Here is an 18,746-nt window from a genome sequence, read left to right as displayed (position 1 = left end):
CTCGCGGATACTAGCATTTCGACTCCCCAGAGTGCTCCCAGATCGCCAAGGCATGTCCCGGACATCGAACAAAAATTATGGTGATGAACATTAAGTTGGCAATTAGCTGAAGAATAACTAGATTCGGTAAGACTATTCGATGCCATATTTTTGAGCCAAATAGCGCGACAAGGAGGATGATGAAGGATACTCTACCCAATGTTCCTCCGACAAGACCAAATACCTGTGCCTTGTCAAAGGTGGCTCTAAGCACATCGGCTATAAAACATCACCAACTTCTTGGCTGAATCCAGGAAACAGTAGGTGAGAGAGAGAGAGAGAGAGAGAGAGAGAGAGAGAGAGAGAGAGAGAGAGAGAGAGAGAGAGAGAGAGAGAGAGAGAGAGAGAGAGAGAGAGAGAGAGAGGGTGAATGAATCTTCATCTTAACAGAAGATCTCAATGCATGTCAGATCCCTGATCCTAAAGACAAATGCTCATTAGCGCTGGTATCTGAGAGCTAATCCAATGCATTAAGAGTGAGGCGAAATTCATTCAATTAAAGCACCAATATTCTAAGAAATAACATCACTCCTCAATTCTCAATATGATGGATAGATAAGGTTATTCTTGGAAACAGACGAATGTTATTAGCCGAAAATTCAGTCTTTGTGCTAGCAATAAATCTAATAATACACAGTGAAAGCTAGGGGAAAAATCAAGCAGCCGCCACTCTCTGCTCCTGGACATCAAGTCCCCACTCAGTCTTGATTTCCGGAGTAAGAATTCCTGACTTTCTAAGAATCGTCTCAGAGAGGGCGGGAATGGAGTCACTGGTGAGAATCTCCAAGATCTGAAGATTAGCCTCCAGCTCTCGAGTGATCCAGTTTCTAATCTCAATAGCAACCAGGGAATCCAACCCATAAACTGAAATCGGAGCCGAGGGATCCATCTCCTCAATCGGCCTCATCAAGATACTCGACAGCTTTTGCATCAAAGCAACGCCGGCAATCGCCTCGGCACCTTCGCGGCCTCGACAGGCCCGGATAGAAGTTGATGGAGAAATCTCATTATTTGCTTGAGTATCACCGAGAGCACCTGCCCCCGCCAGAGTAGACAGACGCAAAAGATGCGAAAGCTTCGTGTCGTTGATCCAAAACGGCTGTTCAACGGCTGGGGTTGACTTGACCCCTGCAAATCCAACGACGCAGTGGTTATTGCAACTATCTCGCATTTCATTTCGGAATGCGGCTGCTACGAGAGCTCGGATTTCTGGAGCACCGATGGACTCAGTTCCAAGCTGTGAGGTGATAATTTCACGTTTAGAGTCGTCTGCTAAATAGCCAACGCCGTGTACAACTGGCAGATCGATCGTTGTGCAGGGCATTTTGGCGACCTCGGGGTATTGAGCAAGTGCTGCCATAAATGTTCCACTGGCAGCGTATGCCGACTGGCCCATATTTCCAACAAAGCTAGCAGCAGAGGATAACGTGATGAAAAAGTCAATACTAGACGCTTTGTTCAACTTCTGAAGGGTGTTCTGTAGGTTCCAGATTCCATGGATTCTGGGTCTCATAACATATTCGTAGTCCTGAAACTTCATTTTTTCAAAAAGAATATCCTTTATAATCGATTAGTTCCTTAGCTTGTGTTAGAAAGCAAACGGTGTGGACCTACTCGAAGAACCATTGCACCAAATATCACACCTCGGACGGGTGGCATTCGGTTTAGTACTGGGATGAGGTTCTGCTCTACATTTTGTGCGCTGGAGATATCACAGCGACAAATCTGAACCTCGATACCTTTGCTAATCAAGTCCAGGATAGTTTTCTGAGCAATTTCAGTGGCTGCACCACTTCTTGAAACCAGCACAAGGCGCTGGGCTCCTTTTTGGGGCATCCAGCTTGCCAGATCCAGACCGATTCCGCTGGTTCCACCGACAACGATGTAAGTACCGTCTGGGTTAAGCAACATTTCATTCTTTCGTGCAGGATAGACCTTGATTGAGAGTTAGCTTATAATTGCTCAAAATCTTGTATCTCATATTTCTTACGTTGACCTTGGCATCATCTTTAATCTCAAGAACCATCTTGCCAATCACTTGTCCACTCTGGAGAGAGCGGAACCCAGTTTCCACGTCGGAAATAGACAGCGTGGTCACTGGCCATTTAGCCAGGATGTTAGAGGTTGTGAAAAGTTCGAAGCAGTCACGCAATAATCGCTGTGCTAATCTGGGGCGCTGGTCGAGGACAAGTCCCAGATCGACTGAAGCAAAAGATATATTTTTGTTGAAGGGGGCCATTTCCAAACGAGCATTCTGTGTAATATCCCTTTTGCCAAGTTCGATAAAACGTCCGAAGGGAGCGACACATTCGAATGTCGCTTGCAAAGCATCTCCTCCTAGTGAGTTGAGAGCTACGTCAACCCCCTCTCCACCAGTAGCCTGTTGAATGCCCTTAACAAAGGATGTATCACGGCTAAAGAATATTTGATCTTCTTCAAGCTGGTAAGTCTCCATCAAGTAATTTTTCTTCTCAACACTTCCCACAGTAGCGAAGATCTTGGCACCGAGAGCTTTCGCAAGCAGTATGGAAGCCTGACCAACTCCACCAGCGGCTGCGTGGATGAGAATATTCTCGCCTTTAACCAGACGGCCCAGGTCGACCAAGGAGTAGTATGCTGTACACCAAACTGCAGGTAGTGAGGCCGCAATATCCCATGACATCGCATCTGGGATTTTCCAAGCGAGGGAAGACTGGCAGCGGGTGAATGTTGAAAGAGAACCCGGTGACATGGCACATACGCGGTCTCCGACATTGAAATCATTAACTTCTGCACCAACCTGAGTAACAATTCCACTGCATTCTTGACCAAGACCGGCGCCGTGCAGCTGGCCCATAGCGATCAATACATCCTTGAAATTGAGACCACAACATTGGACCTTGATTTCAATATGGTTGGCTAGTAGTGGGAAACTCTGGGATGAATCATCAGTGAAGTACATTTTGTCCAAGCCATTGTTTTCACCAGGGGTAAGTCTGAGAGTACGAGGCTGTTTGAACTTTTGCAGTTGAGGTGGTGCGTCGGGTGTCTCTAGCTGGATGCTTGAGTTGAGCTCATGGTTGTCGACAAGGCGAGGTACGGAAATATGCCCATGGCGAAGAACGAACTCCATATCACCTTGCATGAGCTGAGATCTTTTACAGTACACGTTGTCGAAAACTTGGATGATATACTCCACAGCTTTGGCATCTGAGACTGCATCCTTATCACCTAGGTCCAAGGTAGAAAATTGGACACCAGTCTCCGATCGCACAGTACGAGCTAGACCAATCGCCATATTCCCACCAAGAGACTGTGGATCAGATTTTCTGTGTCTCACAACCCAAAGAAGACCTCTGGAACGACTGAAAAGCTGTTGGAGAGCCTGGAAACGCTTCGGACTAAGCTCAGATAGGATTGTTCGGTCCATACCCTCAAGGAAGATGCACCATTTCCCATTCACATCGGCGGTATCGAAATTCGAAGCTCCTGTCGGGGCAATCCCAGTGACGTTACTTAGGCCACTCTCGAGGCTAAGCAACGACAAGCTACCAATGGACTCAGTGCCGATGATGACAATATCTCCCGGGCTGGAGGGACCACTCTTCACATAGTTTGCCGTCGAGATCATCAGGCAACCAGACTGGTAAGAAGCCCCGGGATATTCCTCAACGCAGAAGTCCACTCCCGAGAAGTCATTTGTTTTCAGGACATCAGTCCAACCTTTCACAGTAAGAAGAGGCCCATCGTGACGAACCCCATCATTGGCGAGCCACCATCCAGGCAAGAGAGCAAAGGGGAAATGAGTAGCTTTGGGAATGGTTTCCTCAATGAGCAAGATCTTACCGCCTGGCTTCAACAAGGCACGGATATTTCCCATAGTATTATTGATGTCAGGCGTAGCGTGTAGGACGTTGCAGGCAACAACCACATCATATGCTCCTAGTCTGAATCCCTGGACCACCGGGTCAGCGGATATATCAAGAGTTTGGTAGACCATGAGGTGAGCCCAGTCTGCAAACTTGGTTTTCGCCTTCTCGAAAAAACCAGGGGAGATATCGGTATAAGTATACTGCGAGAACCTTGGTGTGGAACCCAACTCATGTCCACCGAGGCTATTCAAAATCGGCAATGTGGCACCTCCAGTTCCTGCACCAATCTCAAGGATATTGAGGTCTGGATTTTGATGTGCCATCTTATCCATACACAGAGATGCATTTGTGTATGACTCACGTAAACCGTCAATATCTCGGTAGTAATTGTTCAACATGTCGTCCTCAAGCATCATGCCCAAGGTATCGACCTTACCAAGGAGGATCTCAGGCAAAAGTTCACCGAGGATACAGTTGAGTTTTCCTGCACCGTTCATGTTCCTGGTCTGTTCAATGACTGTTGCAGATACATCATCAACAAAGTCTGTACTGCTGCATGTCTGCTGAGCCCAGCGGTAGAATTTCTGGTGATGGCTCTGCAAGGTATGGTAATCTTTCTCCGGAATAAGGCGAAGCATTCGACGCAGCCAGTGCTCACCCAGTTTGTTCAACTGGTGCATTCTGCTGTTTCCATTACCATCACCGACCTGATTCCGGGGTAGCTGGCGATAAGTTTCCTCAGAGAGGAACTCGAAGCATGGCTCCCAATGCAATTTGTAGCAAATTTGTTCGGGTGCATTGTCTTTGTGCTCACTGATGAAGTTTGATACGGGAACCAAAGTAATTCCACGGATTTCAACAGCGGCATCGGTTGAATTAGCAGGGTTGGTCACAATAATTCTGTTGTTCTTGGGGTTGGCATTTGTCTCCTTCCCAGTTTCATAACCAAAGAGCTGAAGTGTGGTGCCAATACTGAAGTCATGCTGGAGAGAAACAGAAATATTATCAACATGAGAGGGTACATGGGTTACTTGCGGCCCAGGATGGCCATAGCCCCGGAGCAACCACATCATCTGGGAGCAAAGATCGAGAGTCACAGGATGGATAATGCAATCGCTTTCATGTTCATGCGGCATGCTAGTCTTCGTGTCAGGCACTGATATGGTGGCCATTGCATGTGGACCTCTGCTTGTGGAAATGTTTGAGAGGCCCTGGAATAGCGAACCGTACTGAACACCTCCACTAGCGATGTTTTCGTACAAGAATGTGTTATCCACGGGCTCGGTACAGGCGTTACGAGTTTCAGTTGCTATATTCACGATTTCTTCTTCAGCGTCAGTACGCTGACGGGAGCCATCGACAGGGTTCGCGTCTTTGGCTTGTTGGAACTTGACATAGCCACGGCAGTGTTGATCCCAGCCACGGCCTTCAGCCCAAGAAAATACTTTGAACTCATGCCAGGCTAATGCTGATTTCCCGGAGACCTCGCTTCGACTAGCTCTCATTGAAAGCATCATTTCCACCGATGTATTGTCTGGAATAGCAAGGACACGACTGATAAAGATATCGCGAAGCTGAACGCTCGCGGGAACTAGGTTGTTCAGATGCGCCTGTTGGGAGATGGCTTCTATTGCCATGGCCAAATATCCTGTCATGGGGTAGACACTGCTATCTTGAACTCGATGCTGGCGAATCCAAGGGTGATCTTCTGCACGAATAATGTTTCGCCACCGGGGCTCAGAGTCGATGTTTTCCATGCAAAGTAATCCCAGAATGTCACTGCGCGGGAATTTGTGGTGAAAATGATTGTCACCAAGCCGAGAGGAGAACCAGTATCTCTCAGAATGATTCCATGGATACTTGGGAAGATTGGTCAAGAGCGTAGGCTTTCTTGACATCTGTTCAAGATTTGGAAAGTTAATGGCCTCAAAGTTCAAAGTTGTCATACCCTGGGTAAACAAGGTTGCAGCTAGCTGTTGGAGTGCCTCAACTGCCTCGACTTTACGCTTCAATGTGTGTGCAAATTGAATGGTGCGCTTTGGGGCGTATATTTGAACAATCTCCTTGGTTGGGGTCTGGAGAGCTGGATGAGGACCAATCTCGATCAGGGTATTAATTTGGGCATCGACTTCTTCCGTTGCTAAGAGACTCTGTAGACCCTTCACAAATTCCACACGGGACACCAAGTTTGCAACCCAGTAAGACGCATCAAGGGTGCTTCCTGGAATAAGCTTGCCATGGACAGTAGAATGAAAAGGAATTTTTGAGGACTGAGGTGCGATTCTTCCGATGAAGGACTGATATTGCTGCGCAACTCGTTGCATATGATGGGAGTGGTATGCGACATCGACATGTAGCATGCGAGTGAAAATTCCCTCCTTGTCTAATCCAGTCTGCAGCTCACTAACGACTTCTCTATCACCGGAAATTGTGACACTTGACTCACTATTTACGCAAGCGATGACAGCTTTCTGGCCTCGCATTGCATTTAGGATTTGCTGGATCTCACTGGCGTTGGCTCCTACCGCCAACATCGCTCCTTGAACGCTTTTGTCCTTTGCAATCATGTTTGCTGCGACGCCTCGGAAGTATGCAACACGGACAGATTCCTCAAGAGTCAAGATGCCTGCTGCGTATGCTCCTGCAATCTCTCCACTAGAGTGCCCAATCACAGCCTTTGGTCGGATCCCCCATGAAGCCAGCAGGTCTACAAGTGCCAATTGAACTGCTGTGCAAGCCGGCTGACTCATGTAGGCAGCAGAGATAGAGCTGGCAGTGGCATCAGTCAAGAGTAGTTCGTCTATACATCACTGATTAGTACGCCCATTGATAGCTCCTGTTTGGAAGTTCTTACCTATTATAGAGAATGTGGCACCGAGAGTCTGCAAGAGAGTGTCAACTTTTTTCATGGCCTGCTGGAAAATCGGATACGTGTGCAAAAGCTCTTTTCCCATTCCATGCCACTGAGCGCCTTGACCGGTGAAAACAAATCCAATTGTTGGCTCCCGAGATGATCGAACAGGTTCGGGGTCCGTGGCAAGATAGTGGACCAGCCCATTATGTACATCAGTTGATACGGCCAGTCTCCACGGAAGGAAGCTTCGATGTTGACCAAGGGTGAAGGCAATTTTATCTGCCAAACTTTCTTCGAAGATAGAGGGATGAAGGTCGAGGTATTTACCGAGGTCTTTGCTCATCTGGAGAGCTCCTCTCTTGTCGTCGGCTGACAGGACAAAAAGTCTTTGGGCAAGAGGATCAGTATTTTTGGCTGCTTCTCCTTCATGCCTAGGACCCCGCTGCATGATGACATGGGCATTTGTCCCGCCAAAGCCGAAGTTATTCACGCTGGCATATGTTTTACCCCGCGGCCAGGGCTGTAACTTTTTGGGAACCTGGTGATAATTATTAGCTAAATGTGATATTTTCATTGTAAAGCTCTTTACCTTCATATTCCACTTGTCCATAGGAATCTCTTCGTTGGCTTTCTCAAAATTGCAATTGGGTAGCACAAATCCCCGTTCAAGCATCAAGGCTGTCTTTATAACAGAGACTAGACCACTAGATCCCTCCAAATGGCCAATGTTGGATTTTACTGAACCTACCAAGAGAGGATATCTTGCAGTTCGTCCTTCTCCGAATACTGCATTTAAGGCCGTTGCCTCGAGGGGGTCGCCAACCTTGGTCCCAGTTCCGTGAGCTTCGACATACCCCACTAAGGATGGATCGATACGAGCTTGCTTGTAAACTGCACGAATCAGGGATTCTTGCGCCTCACCATTCGGCATGGCAATACCTCTCGTCCTACCATCCTGATTGATGCCGCTGTTGACGATCACAGATCGAATGGCATCGCCAGCGGCTACCGCATCATCAAAAGATTTCAATATAATACAACCTGCGCCTTCACCACGACCAAATCCAGATGCCCTATGATCGAACGCGAATGATTTTCCGCTCGCACCAAGAAGTCTACAGGTAACTTAGTTAGCTATGATCACAGTATGAGTATCATGATAAGTTGGCCTACCTCTGGCGAGTCATAGAAACAAATCCTTCAGGTAAAAGATTAAGATGACATCCTCCTACAATAGCGATTGAGCACTCGCCATTCTTGATACTCTGAATAGCCAGGTGGAGTGCAGTCAAGCTGGCAGAGCACGCCGTATCAACTGTTATGCTTGGGCCGTGAAGATCAAAGTAATAAGAAACGCGATTGGATTGCAAAGCAATTGCAGTTCCTGTGGCTGAAAACATTGGTATAGCCTCGGGGTCTCGCGTGTTGTTGATATCATAGTCTGGAAATGAACCACCAACAAAAACACCAGCGTTGCTTCCAACAATATCCTGGCTAGGTATTCCAGCGTTTTCGAGAGCTTCATATACACATTCGAGCATGATACGCTGCTGTGGGTCTAGAGAACATGCCTCCTGTCGAGTCATGTTGAAAAATGGCGCATCGAATAACCCAACATCTTCATCGAGAAAGTGAGCACCTTGAGCGTTGAAGCATCCGGGTCGGTCATGGTTCGGGTGGTAGAAGGAATCTGCATTGAATCGATTCTTTGGTATTGGAGACCAGGCACTTCTTCCTCGAGAACATAGGTCCCAGAATTCTTCGACGTTCGAGACCTGTCCGGGCAGACGACAGGACATACCGACAATGGCCATCCGCTTCGGAACATCCTCCACATCACTTTGTTCTATCGTTGGTTTGCTCTCGACGATGGGAGTACCAGTCCCGGATGGCGGCTGAAGACGCATTATTTGAGAATATGGATTGAGATAGAATGTGCAAGAATAAAAGTCGTATAGGTCAAATATAGCTCAATTTTTCGTTATGTGTCACAGGTGAGGTAGACTTGATATCCCAGGTTGACAACAAAATTGGGTTATATACCAGAGTATATTCAAGAATAAGCTTTGATCAAGATTTGAAAGATACTCTCTCGTAAAATATCTACGGAGATCGGTTTGTAGAGGTGGGGGATTTCAATAACAATTCATGGCATGAAAGACGCCCTTGCATGACCGATTGAGTGGTGACTTCCGGCGATCTTTCTATTGTCCGCCCCATACCTGGACATTATCAGGCATGGGGATAAGATAGGTTAAGACTCTCTTCATGGACAGACTTTGAATGTAATTCGTCACACAGTAGAATGTGGTACCTGCTTGGCGGAGACAGTGAATCACCAACTACATCGTAATTCTTCTGTAATCAATGATTAGAACTGATTCAGATAAAGTGATCTGATCACACTACACAAGTACTTCCCCGGTCCTATCGGAGACTTCTGCCTGGTACCCTTGCTAAAGTAGGGGTGCATTCCAACACAGGGGCGAAACTCCCTGGTGTGGCCCTCGCAGAGATTCCAGTGGCATTAAACCTATCTAGGTAGGGGTAGGCTTGTTAAAAGCGTAGCTTGTCACTAAATCAGTGGATTTTATGTCGCCTTAGCTCTCTTCTTCTTGCATATCTCGTTGTTGATCTACTGTCAGCTTTTGTTCACTCAAAATCGCCCACTATGAGATTTCTCTGCTTGCCCGGTGGCTATTCCAATGCCAAAGTAGGTTCAACGCTCTATGTTGCAAGTGTGAAGATCTTTCTAACCATTTATTGTGCTTACTAGGCTCTTCAATCGCAGATGGGTAAGCAGTAGCCTGCAGCAACGGTCTATATATGCGCAGCACTAACGATTATGGTGGCGCGTATAGGTCCACTTTGCGAATCACTTCAATCAACTGGAGATGCCACGTTCTTCTTCACCCAAGGAACCACGCCAGTGACATGTCCTCCTGAATATGCCGGCTTTTTCGGTCCACCTCCGAACTTCACGTTTGGCCGGGTAGATGACCCCGAACTCCTTTCTTTCAACATGCGGGATTTTCCCAAGCGGGAGACGCCAGAAGCCACCATGCAATGGGCTATAGACAAGGCAGGAAATCCTGCTTTCCCCAGTATCGCCTCAGTAGTCGATCGATTGATCGATATTTTGGACAGAGAAGGCGACATTGAAGGCATTATCGGGTACTCTGAAGGTGCAGAGATTGCCGGGTCGCTAATTTTAGAAGAAGATAGAAGAAGGAAGGCTTATGGCAGAATCCCTCGTCTGAAATGTGCTGTCCTCATGTGCGGCTGGCCTCCAAAGGACCCAGTTACTGGAGAGATCATTCTGGCAGATGAAGACAGCGACGAAGCCGTCATCACTATTCCTACTCTTCATGTTGTAGGAGCGGCTGATCCTTACCTTGATGCGTCAATGGCACTGTATAATTTGTGCGATCCCGACCAAGCTGATCTTTTCGACCATGGAAGTGGCCATGTTATCCCACGAACCAAGCATATTTGCGATGATCTGAGTACTGTTCTACGGGACATGATCGTCTCTGTCTGTTGATGAACCCGTGGATATTCTCTCAAAATTTCGATTCTCTGTGTATCTCATTTTGACATTATCCACCTGCTTCAGATGCTTTGTTTGGAAATGTTTTGTCTTGCTGAACTTGAACCCTTTTTTTGTTGCCTTTTTAGCCCATTTCATCCATGTAACATGAAACTTGATATCTATTACTGAACACTTTGATATTCTAGCCCTTTCTTCAGCTGCTTCTTTTAACTTGAATTGTGTATGATCCGGAAATTTCTCATAATTCATTCACATCGAAGTCCACTCATTAGTCCACTCATTCTAGCAATGGCCTATGCTCTCCCTGAAACTCTTCATCAACCGAAGCTGGATTTTGATCCTGCCTCTGTCCGAAGATCAAACCCAAAGTTCTGCTGTAGAATGTCTGCTCTTGATCACTCTCCACATTTTCATATTTCAGTCGTTTCCACCTCTGACGTAGCACCCGCACAATCCATACAGCAGCAAATACAAGAATGATGATAGCAAGCGTGCCTAAAACAGCACCGACACATGCCAGTACTGTCAAAGTGCTCACATTACATCCTGTGGGTGACGCGCGTAGCTCCCATCTTTCCTTGGCTCCTAGTGGACAAATTTGACTAGATCTGAGAGGAGACAAGATGGACAGTCGCGAAGGGTTTGGAACGCATGTGGAGGACTAGTTGCAAAGTTAGCAGTTGGCTGGCGCATCCTGCATTGATGATCAGGGCTAGTGTGGATGGGAGCTTGAAACATCATTCTAGAGATGGGAATGTAAGGGGATATAAAGTTGAGTGGCGCGTAAAAGCGCAAGGAATGTAGTGGCTGGATCATAGACAAGCAACCGTAGCAGATAAAGTAAAAAGAAAATCATCAAGAAAAATGTACCAGTAGACATGCAAAAATATCCTTGAAATAGGGTACACTTACTATCGCACACCAGCTGCAGCCAACATCGCCGGACAGACAATGTGAGCAAGATTGCCTACCCCAACAGATTTTAAACATCGGATCCCCACTGTCGAGTGGGTGTAGGGGGTTGTTGCTATAGTTTCTTGTGGCATCCATGTTGATTTCTCGTATACGTAAATTGCTAATTGCAGGTTGGTTTATATGCAAGGCGTGTGTGATCGTGTACACTTTATAATCCCATGTCATTCATTAATTTGAACTCCCCTTACGTTTGAAGAGTCGGGATCAAAGTCCAAGGTTGAAAATAGAAATAGGAAAAATTTTGAGGTTGCGGGGTTTACATTCCATTATGGGCGTAGGCCAATTTAGTCTTATCTCGCTCTCCGAAGCAGTCATGCTAGTTTGTATACCTACTTCTCGTCTGAATAGATCCACGCATATTGGTAGTACAGGTTATATTAAACTATGAAAAGGAATTGTTTTCATGACACCATCAGTGAAAGCAAGAAAATACGGGAACGCCCTTCGATCCATGTGAGGAACGATATAACAGTTGGGCAATTCCATCAACATTTAGACCCTATTTGTCCGTACATCTCATATCATATTTTCTTGTCCGCTGTAATTCTAGAGGGAAGGAAGAGGAGGATCATAACAAGACTCAGACGACGCGCTTGACCTATACAACAGGTGAGTTTCATGACAATCCAAAGATACTGACGATACTAACCTCGAAGAATCGCTTCAGCCACCACACCTGGAAAACACCCTCCCCAATAACTACTGAAAGCTGGAAGATACTCCACCACTTCACACGGCCGTTCGTGCTCTCTGCTGTGTTTCGGTGCACGCGCTCGCGAACAACGATGTATCCCTGTTCGTCCTTAACCTGTGCAAGAGCTTCAGACAGTCGGCGGACTACAATTGTTCCAGAAAATCAGCCCCCATTTTTTTAAATTTCAATATCGGCCTTTCTCGCTTTTCGGATCAGAATCTCAAGCTTACCTTCGACTTCCAATGGGTCCTGCGACATCTCCGATTCAGGGACGTAGACAATGCCGTGGACGTTGAACGAGACTTCTTTCGAGTTCGAAGTCCAACCTTCATTGCTGAAGCAGTAGGTGTATTTTCCGTCGGCGACTGCATTGAAAGAGTAGTCCTCATTCGAGATTGCTTGCTTGTAGTATTGGCGGTTCTTCAGGGGATCTTCGACCTAGTTCATTCACATCACAGTCAGCGATACAAATTCAAAATATTGTAAAAATTCACCGTCCAGTCCAGTTCCGGGTTTTTCGATATCCCAAACAAAAGCCCAGTTGAGCTCAACCCGTATCTCCGAGCAACTAAACCAGACAATAATATAAAGGGGAACGAAACCCCCGTAACATAAGCACACATACCCAGAAATCAATATCCAAGTTCCCGCTGCCTCCAAACTCCCGATCGCCAACCTGGAAAGTAACCGTCATCAAGTCATCACGGTGTAGGGCCTCGTGGAAGCATTCCCGCGAGTGAGACTTAAGCTGAATGGTGTGTGCGGTGGCTGCAGAGAACCACCCCAGCGCGGATACGATGAGAGTAGCGGCGGAGAAGCGCATTTTTGATTTGAACCAGACTCCTGCTGGCTTGGTGGAATTGGCGGCTGAGGAAGGGAATCGGGGGGTGAAGAGAGTCTTGGACTCCGCTAACGCGCAAGGTGTCAAGTGGAGGCGCTCGGGCCACCTCTGTAAACAGGAACGGGGAGCTTGATATTACTCCCTACGGGTATTCTACTTATTTCCTCTTGATAGAAAGGTATGATATATCATTTGAATTTTTATTAATATTTTGATGTTCAGTTGAATCAATCTCAAATTCCTTCTAGTCCTGAAGTGCTACAATCTACACGCTGGATGTACTAAAATATTTTGTAGAAGGCTAACTACCTTCTTTTTCTTAATAATTTACCAAAGCACTTTACCTTGATAAATATTATTTACCACTAGCTGACATATCTTAGGTACAACCTTGATATTTAACTGAGCCTTAGAATACCTAGGTGCTTACGTTCTAATCCTTAACTACCAAGGTTCCGCAGAGAGATAAGAGAGCACAAGCTTGATTTTCCCTCCATACACTCGACTGCTGTCATTTTCTGGAAGTCAGGACCATAGGAATATCCGGCATCTCTCATAGACTTCTATCACACTTGTCTAGACGTCGGGTTGCCCAAAACCAAGCTGTGTGTACTAATAACAGCATGACGTGAACTTCGACTTCACCCTCGAGCACTAACCTTCAAAGGAATTGTATATCCCGAAGGCTACAGTTGTAGCTTCTCGATTTCAGGGCATCTCTATCTTGACTTGTCACTGTCAAAAAGCCGTCTGGCGAACAGCTTCCGTGGCCATGGTTATATAGCCAGCAGCGGGAAAGAGTATCTCTGATCCAATCTTGTGGTCTCGGAGCCAAGACAAATCTGATAAACGCAGCATTCGGTACCAGGAAGGGCTCTGTCAGAGTGTGCCGAGAACTTTGATACCAAGCAAGTCATGAGCTGGAATCTTTTTGCACCTCCAGTATTGGGTAACATGTTCCACTGATAGTTGAGAAGATCAATAATAACCACAGGCTTCAACTCAGGCTTCATCTCATCCAGCACTGATTCACGACCATTTTGTACAATATTACTTCTAATGGCAAGCTCATTGGTGTATTCCAAGCTTTTATGTAGATCAATCATTACTCCATACTGTTTACGCAAGCTAAACCAGAATCTGACATGCACTTTTAGTGACTTGCCTGGGCAACTGCTTACCTAGGAGGTAGTTACGAGTACAAACCTCATACATAAAGTGGCCGTTTCCTGAAATTCTAGGTATAGCATCTCGAGTGCTCTTGAAGTCTGGTTGCGAAGCCTGTTTCAAGTTACGTAATTGAGGTAAAGCGATCCTGGTATTTAAACTGAATGTTCTACAAGCGGTATGACCGTATCGTAGATTTTCATGGTCGAGTGGGTTGAATACACGCAGGCTACAGCTCAACTTTTAGGTACGGAGTACGTAATTTGACTGACAGCCCGGCTCAGACCTTCTCCACGCGGGAAGCAGATCGATAACTATTGGGAGGATTGTTTTAACTAATCTTGGCAAGGCTTGCGAGCTTGTTTTAGCGGGGGTATCCTGAAATTACTACGAATGAGACATATCAAGTAATACACATAGGTATGGTTCTGCGATTGGCTTCATGAAGAAGATCTGACTTTTCTTTAAGCGCTTTTCAAAGATAGATCTGATGGCGGTCTCCACTTAGCTGCAGAATCTCTGGTAATCTCTGCCTGGATACGAACTTCCGCAACCTGCAGATTTAACAAAAATTTATAAATTCAGATTCCTTCACCCTTCATGAGACTTGAGCCTGAGAACTAAGTAATGTAATTCCCTATGTTCGGCCATCTGAGTTGATACATGTTTCTCGAAGAATTGCGTCGATTCGATCTCTATCTCGTAAGGCCTGCAGAAGACACAAACGCCTTCGCCTCGGGCGTATCTGTCAGCAGCTTGATCCCACGTCTGAGATCGGTCAGTAGATTAACAAGTAAAGGATTATAGCAGCAATGTAGCAATCCACATTGATAGTGATATTGGAGCCGCCCACGCAGGACATTTTACACTTTTCAGCGTGCAAAGATGCCGTAACGCTTGGGACAGCTCCCCAACAGCCTCATAAGCAATCTGAACATTGTCAGATAGTTTCCGATAAAAGAAACTGGGAATCTTTCTACTGAAAATGTGTAGAGAGCGGACAGTTAAGATATAGCGAGTTCGACCGAGAACATTCCAGGATTTGTAACCTTGCAATATCCTAACGCTAGAAGACGTAGCACGAGAATGACATCGACGCTTTTATCTGATACGGGTCTATTAAGAGTGATAGGTTCAGTTGGAATTGAAGTTATAGCTGTGTGAGCTTGATACAAAGTACTTCTACCTGAGGTACCAATATTTCTTCCACCTGGGCAGGAGTTCCAATCTGATCAATATTGCCTAGGAAGATAGCCCTCTGCGCATTCTTACACTTCCACTAAGCGGCAATCTTATTTGCAACTCTTCCCCTCAAATCCATTCTTACGACGATCAAAAACTACTTTCAGCCGGAAGCAAGCCCTGGTCATGTGGGTATCTTTCATAAGAGATTTATCACAAAAATATCGTAGATATGAGAGCAGGTATATAAATTTCTATCCAACTCCCTGGAGAGAAGAGAGGTGAAGGTCAGCGGTTGCAAAGATAGTACGGCAGACTGGATGGGGAGCCTTGTCAGTGCTGATACAACTGGGTTTGAAGTCTTTCAATACAAAGTGGGTAAAAGGGGGTATAACGTGAGGATGGACTCCTGTTGTAGATCTAAAATCTATGAACCGATGAAAATTGATCAACACCCGTATGTGTATTGAAAATCTTCTGATCGAACTGAGCGATTATGAAACACAGCGGTAGCAAATGGATATGGCAACAAGGTGCACAGCTTCAATTGCACAAGGTATGAAGATATGAAGCAAACGAATGGCCGCAATCGATAGCCCCTTTATCGCGAGCCTCAACTAGCCCATCATGATTGCTCTACTTTTCCATTTTTATCCCCACCTGCGTTCGCAGTTTCTGGTATGGGAATTGGCCCTCCAGGGGAATTGGCCAGTCTCCCTGTTAAAACCTCAACGCCTGTTTCTGTAACAAGCAAGGTGTGTTCTATCGAATTTCAAGTTAGTGAATTGAGCTTAAAATTGATATTTGGACGGTCTATACGCACCAAATTGTGCTGTTCGTTTACCGTCAACTGTAACGTTAGTCCAATCATCTGGCCAGTACACTTCTTTGCTGCCACCCAAAGCCAGAATAGGTTCAATAGTGAATGTCATCCCGGCTTTACATGTTCCCACAGCTTTGTTCTTCGCGTAGTGAGGAATCCAAGGAGGTGGGTGGAACTCTGAGTTGATACCATGACCGCCCCAAGTTTTGATAACAACAAGGCCCCTCAAGGCTGCATGCTTCTCAATAATCTTGCCAAACTCTCTAATCGGTACTCCTGGTTTGACAACCTCAATGGCCATGTCTAAGGCTTCCCGCGTCGTTTCAATGAGTCTGATCGAGTCCGTATCCGCTTTGGCTTTATCACCAATGTAGTATGTTTCGTTCACGTCTGCATGATATCCACCGTGGTATATAGATATGTCAAGGTTCAGGATGTCTCCATCAAGAAGAATTCGCTGATCGGGGATGCCGTGACATACAACCTCATTCGGAGAGGTGCACAATGACTTGGGAAAGTGATTATAGTTGAGTGGAGAAGGATATGACTATGTCTCGTTTTAGCAGAAAAAAACAACTTGAACACATTTTGTAGGGTCTCACCTCTCTCTCTACGCAAGCGTTGTGGCAGATTTCATCCAGATAATCTGTGGTCACACCGGGCTTCATCGCCGCGGCAGTGATGTCGAGTACCTCTCGAGCTAGTCTGCACACCTTGCGCATAGCCTCCTGACCCTTTGCATCTAACACATCCCACTTTGATCTGCTCAACCGCATCTCACCTTTTGGAATTCCAGTCTTGGCCCAGTCAGGATGCTTGATTGATTTGGGGACAGGTCGTCTCGGGGAGAGAGGGTATACTGGTCTAACAGATCCAGTATATGGGTATATCGGAAATGGGTTGTAAAGTCCGCTTGCTATTTGACTATTAGACAGGAAAGCCCATTCAATCCGGAGCGCGCAACCGGGATGAAGTAATTACCATTTTGTGTCTTGTGAATCGCCTTGTGTGTGATCTGAATAATGTCAATATGAGGATTCCTGCTAGAAAAGTTGTCGCTATGGATATCGCCTACCCAATTCCTCTTGAAGCAGTCTTGCGTGCAGAAGTAACTGTCTTTGATGCCCAGCTTCAGACATGTTGGGCATTGCAAGGCTCCAGCTTCATTTTCGCAATCAGCCCCAGAGCATTTTTTCTTGGGATCAGACATTATCAAGACTTGGAAGCTGAGCTCTGATTACTCGAGTTGCCGCAAGTCCGAGGAGATGAGGGAGGGGAATTTTCGGATGAGTATGTTGTGGTGTGACTTTGCTAGGTCCTTGCATCTCCCAGTAAGCCGTCTTGTACTAAGACCCACTTCTGTATGAAAGAAGATATCCAGATCAATTTCAGTTGGATATTGGAAGTTTTATTGACCCCTTTAAGTTCCAACCAGCAATTCTCCTTCTGACTAGTCAGTCCCAAATATAGGACTTGACGTAAATAACAAAATCGGATAAATGCTCTTCTTTCCTGCTATGTACAAGATACAGTGCTGTCTCATAAGTTCCTGGACCCCAGTACCCCATTTCTGCCAAGAAAAATACTGCCGTGCAGAAACTTCTCAATTCTCAATGCTTCTAATACTTAGTTTGCTAGCCGTGGTTTCTAACCACAGAAGCCACTCTACGTAGCATGCTATTAGCCAGATTCTCTAGTATATCAAGGCTCAGAGTTGATCAATAGATACAAGAGAAAAGAGAAAAAAAAAAGGAGAGAGAAAATGTGAAAGCTAGCCACTGGTTTCATATCAACGCGGTTATTTACTTTTAATGGGGAAGGCGGTATATCCTTGCGTGAAATAGCGGTGTAGAACGGAAACTTATGAGGCAGATCGAGCGGAATAAAGTGGGCCCGGAAGTTACTGAGATCGATATTGACTACTAACTCAGCGAGGCATCTTAGCCTCATGAAATACCCTCCGTGACGGTGATAAATGTGACAGTAAATATTCAAAGAAAGGCTGGAATATTCACTCACAGTGTTTGTACGCGGTGTCGGGAGCGATACTAAAGAGCACACCGGTCAAGTACAGGTAGCAAGCCTCCCAACTCTGTTGGCTTAAACCATTGAGGACACAAATTACAGTGGCAGAGGGGTAGGTTATCCCAATGCCCCAGATACTAAGACCCATGAAAGCAGGCAGGTATCGTGGGAGGGACTTGCCGTTAGGGTGGGCGACGTCGTTACGTATGGATGGGTGTAAGAAAGCACCAAAGGAGATGTCCTGTGACCAGCTAAACATCAAGGATGCCGACGATATGACAAGCGGCGAAACGGGTAGGAAGCGTATCTCAAGCTGGGAGATATAATTTGAGTCAAATGGAGAAGTCATGATTGAAGTGTGGTGGAATCCACTCCCGGTCTCTGGGATTGTTGGATTCAATGGACTTGACAAAAAGAGCCTGACTTTGACTTTAATAATACCATGCACTATGGCTGAACCTTTAGAATATCACAGCATTGAAAGTAGAAGACTCTGGAGAAGGAAAAAGAACGTGTTAAACAATTAATAAGTTAAAGTAAAGATGTGAAAGATAGAATAGTTGATTAGGAGTCGAATCAATATGCGATAATATTCAATGTACATTTCGAAAATGACTGGAAAGTTTTAGCGGAGGTCAGGAACGGGGTGGTATCAAGTCCAAAAGAACATCAAAAAAAATCAAGTTGAAGGGAGATAGAGATAAATATGTATAGGGCGGGAAAAAGAGTGTGTAAGGTGGGT

General features: G+C 45.9%; 6 protein-coding genes across 6 annotated transcripts; 1 reads left to right on the top strand and 5 right to left on the bottom strand.

Annotated features, from left to right (window-relative positions):
- Nucleotides 1-694: 694 nt before the first annotated feature.
- N7495_002730 (type I polyketide synthase) lies at nucleotides 695-8,651 on the bottom strand (the record flags this gene model as incomplete). The annotated part of the gene is made up of 6 exons (XM_057205399.1): nucleotides 695-1,597; nucleotides 1,654-1,974; nucleotides 2,030-6,690; nucleotides 6,745-7,282; nucleotides 7,334-7,859; nucleotides 7,918-8,651. The coding sequence occupies 6 exons, from the start codon at nucleotides 8,649-8,651 to the stop codon at nucleotides 695-697; spliced, it is 7,683 nt and encodes a 2,560-aa protein (XP_057066006.1).
- Nucleotides 8,652-9,415: 764 nt separating this feature from the next.
- Nucleotides 9,416-10,288, top strand: N7495_002729 (uncharacterized protein; the record flags this gene model as incomplete). Its single annotated transcript, XM_057205398.1, has 3 exons — nucleotides 9,416-9,457; nucleotides 9,521-9,539; nucleotides 9,606-10,288. 3 exons carry the CDS (start codon nucleotides 9,416-9,418, stop codon nucleotides 10,286-10,288), a joined length of 744 nt encoding a protein of 247 aa, XP_057066005.1.
- A 286-nt stretch (nucleotides 10,289-10,574) lies between these two features.
- Nucleotides 10,575-11,347, bottom strand: N7495_002728 (uncharacterized protein; the record flags this gene model as incomplete). Its single annotated transcript, XM_057205397.1, has 2 exons — nucleotides 10,575-10,958; nucleotides 11,204-11,347. 2 exons carry the CDS (start codon nucleotides 11,345-11,347, stop codon nucleotides 10,575-10,577), a joined length of 528 nt encoding a protein of 175 aa, XP_057066004.1.
- Nucleotides 11,348-11,852: 505 nt separating this feature from the next.
- On the bottom strand, nucleotides 11,853-12,789 carry N7495_002727 (p24 family protein; the record flags this gene model as incomplete). The annotated part of the gene is made up of 4 exons (XM_057205396.1): nucleotides 11,853-11,870; nucleotides 11,922-12,109; nucleotides 12,197-12,404; nucleotides 12,592-12,789. 4 exons carry the CDS (start codon nucleotides 12,787-12,789, stop codon nucleotides 11,853-11,855), a joined length of 612 nt encoding a protein of 203 aa, XP_057066003.1.
- A 2,992-nt stretch (nucleotides 12,790-15,781) lies between these two features.
- fpaI (putative methionine aminopeptidase, type I) lies at nucleotides 15,782-17,189 on the bottom strand (the record flags this gene model as incomplete). The annotated part of the gene is made up of 4 exons (XM_057205395.1): nucleotides 15,782-15,918; nucleotides 15,980-16,526; nucleotides 16,582-16,895; nucleotides 16,961-17,189. The coding sequence occupies 4 exons, from the start codon at nucleotides 17,187-17,189 to the stop codon at nucleotides 15,782-15,784; spliced, it is 1,227 nt and encodes a 408-aa protein (XP_057066002.1).
- An 801-nt stretch (nucleotides 17,190-17,990) lies between these two features.
- N7495_002725 (uncharacterized protein) lies at nucleotides 17,991-18,353 on the bottom strand (the record flags this gene model as incomplete). Its single annotated transcript, XM_057205394.1, has 1 exon — nucleotides 17,991-18,353. One exon carries the CDS (start codon nucleotides 18,351-18,353, stop codon nucleotides 17,991-17,993), a length of 363 nt encoding a protein of 120 aa, XP_057066001.1.
- Between the last annotated feature and the right edge of the window lie 393 nt (nucleotides 18,354-18,746).

The sequence above is a fragment of the Penicillium taxi genome (genome assembly GCF_028828555.1).
Source record: "Penicillium taxi strain IBT 34144 chromosome Unknown utg000002l_segment0_segment0, whole genome shotgun sequence".
NCBI classification, from domain to species: Eukaryota; Fungi; Ascomycota; class Eurotiomycetes; order Eurotiales; family Aspergillaceae; genus Penicillium; species Penicillium taxi.
The sequence above is the reverse complement of the archived record's forward strand: the minus strand, read 5'-3'. Positions and strand labels throughout refer to the sequence as shown.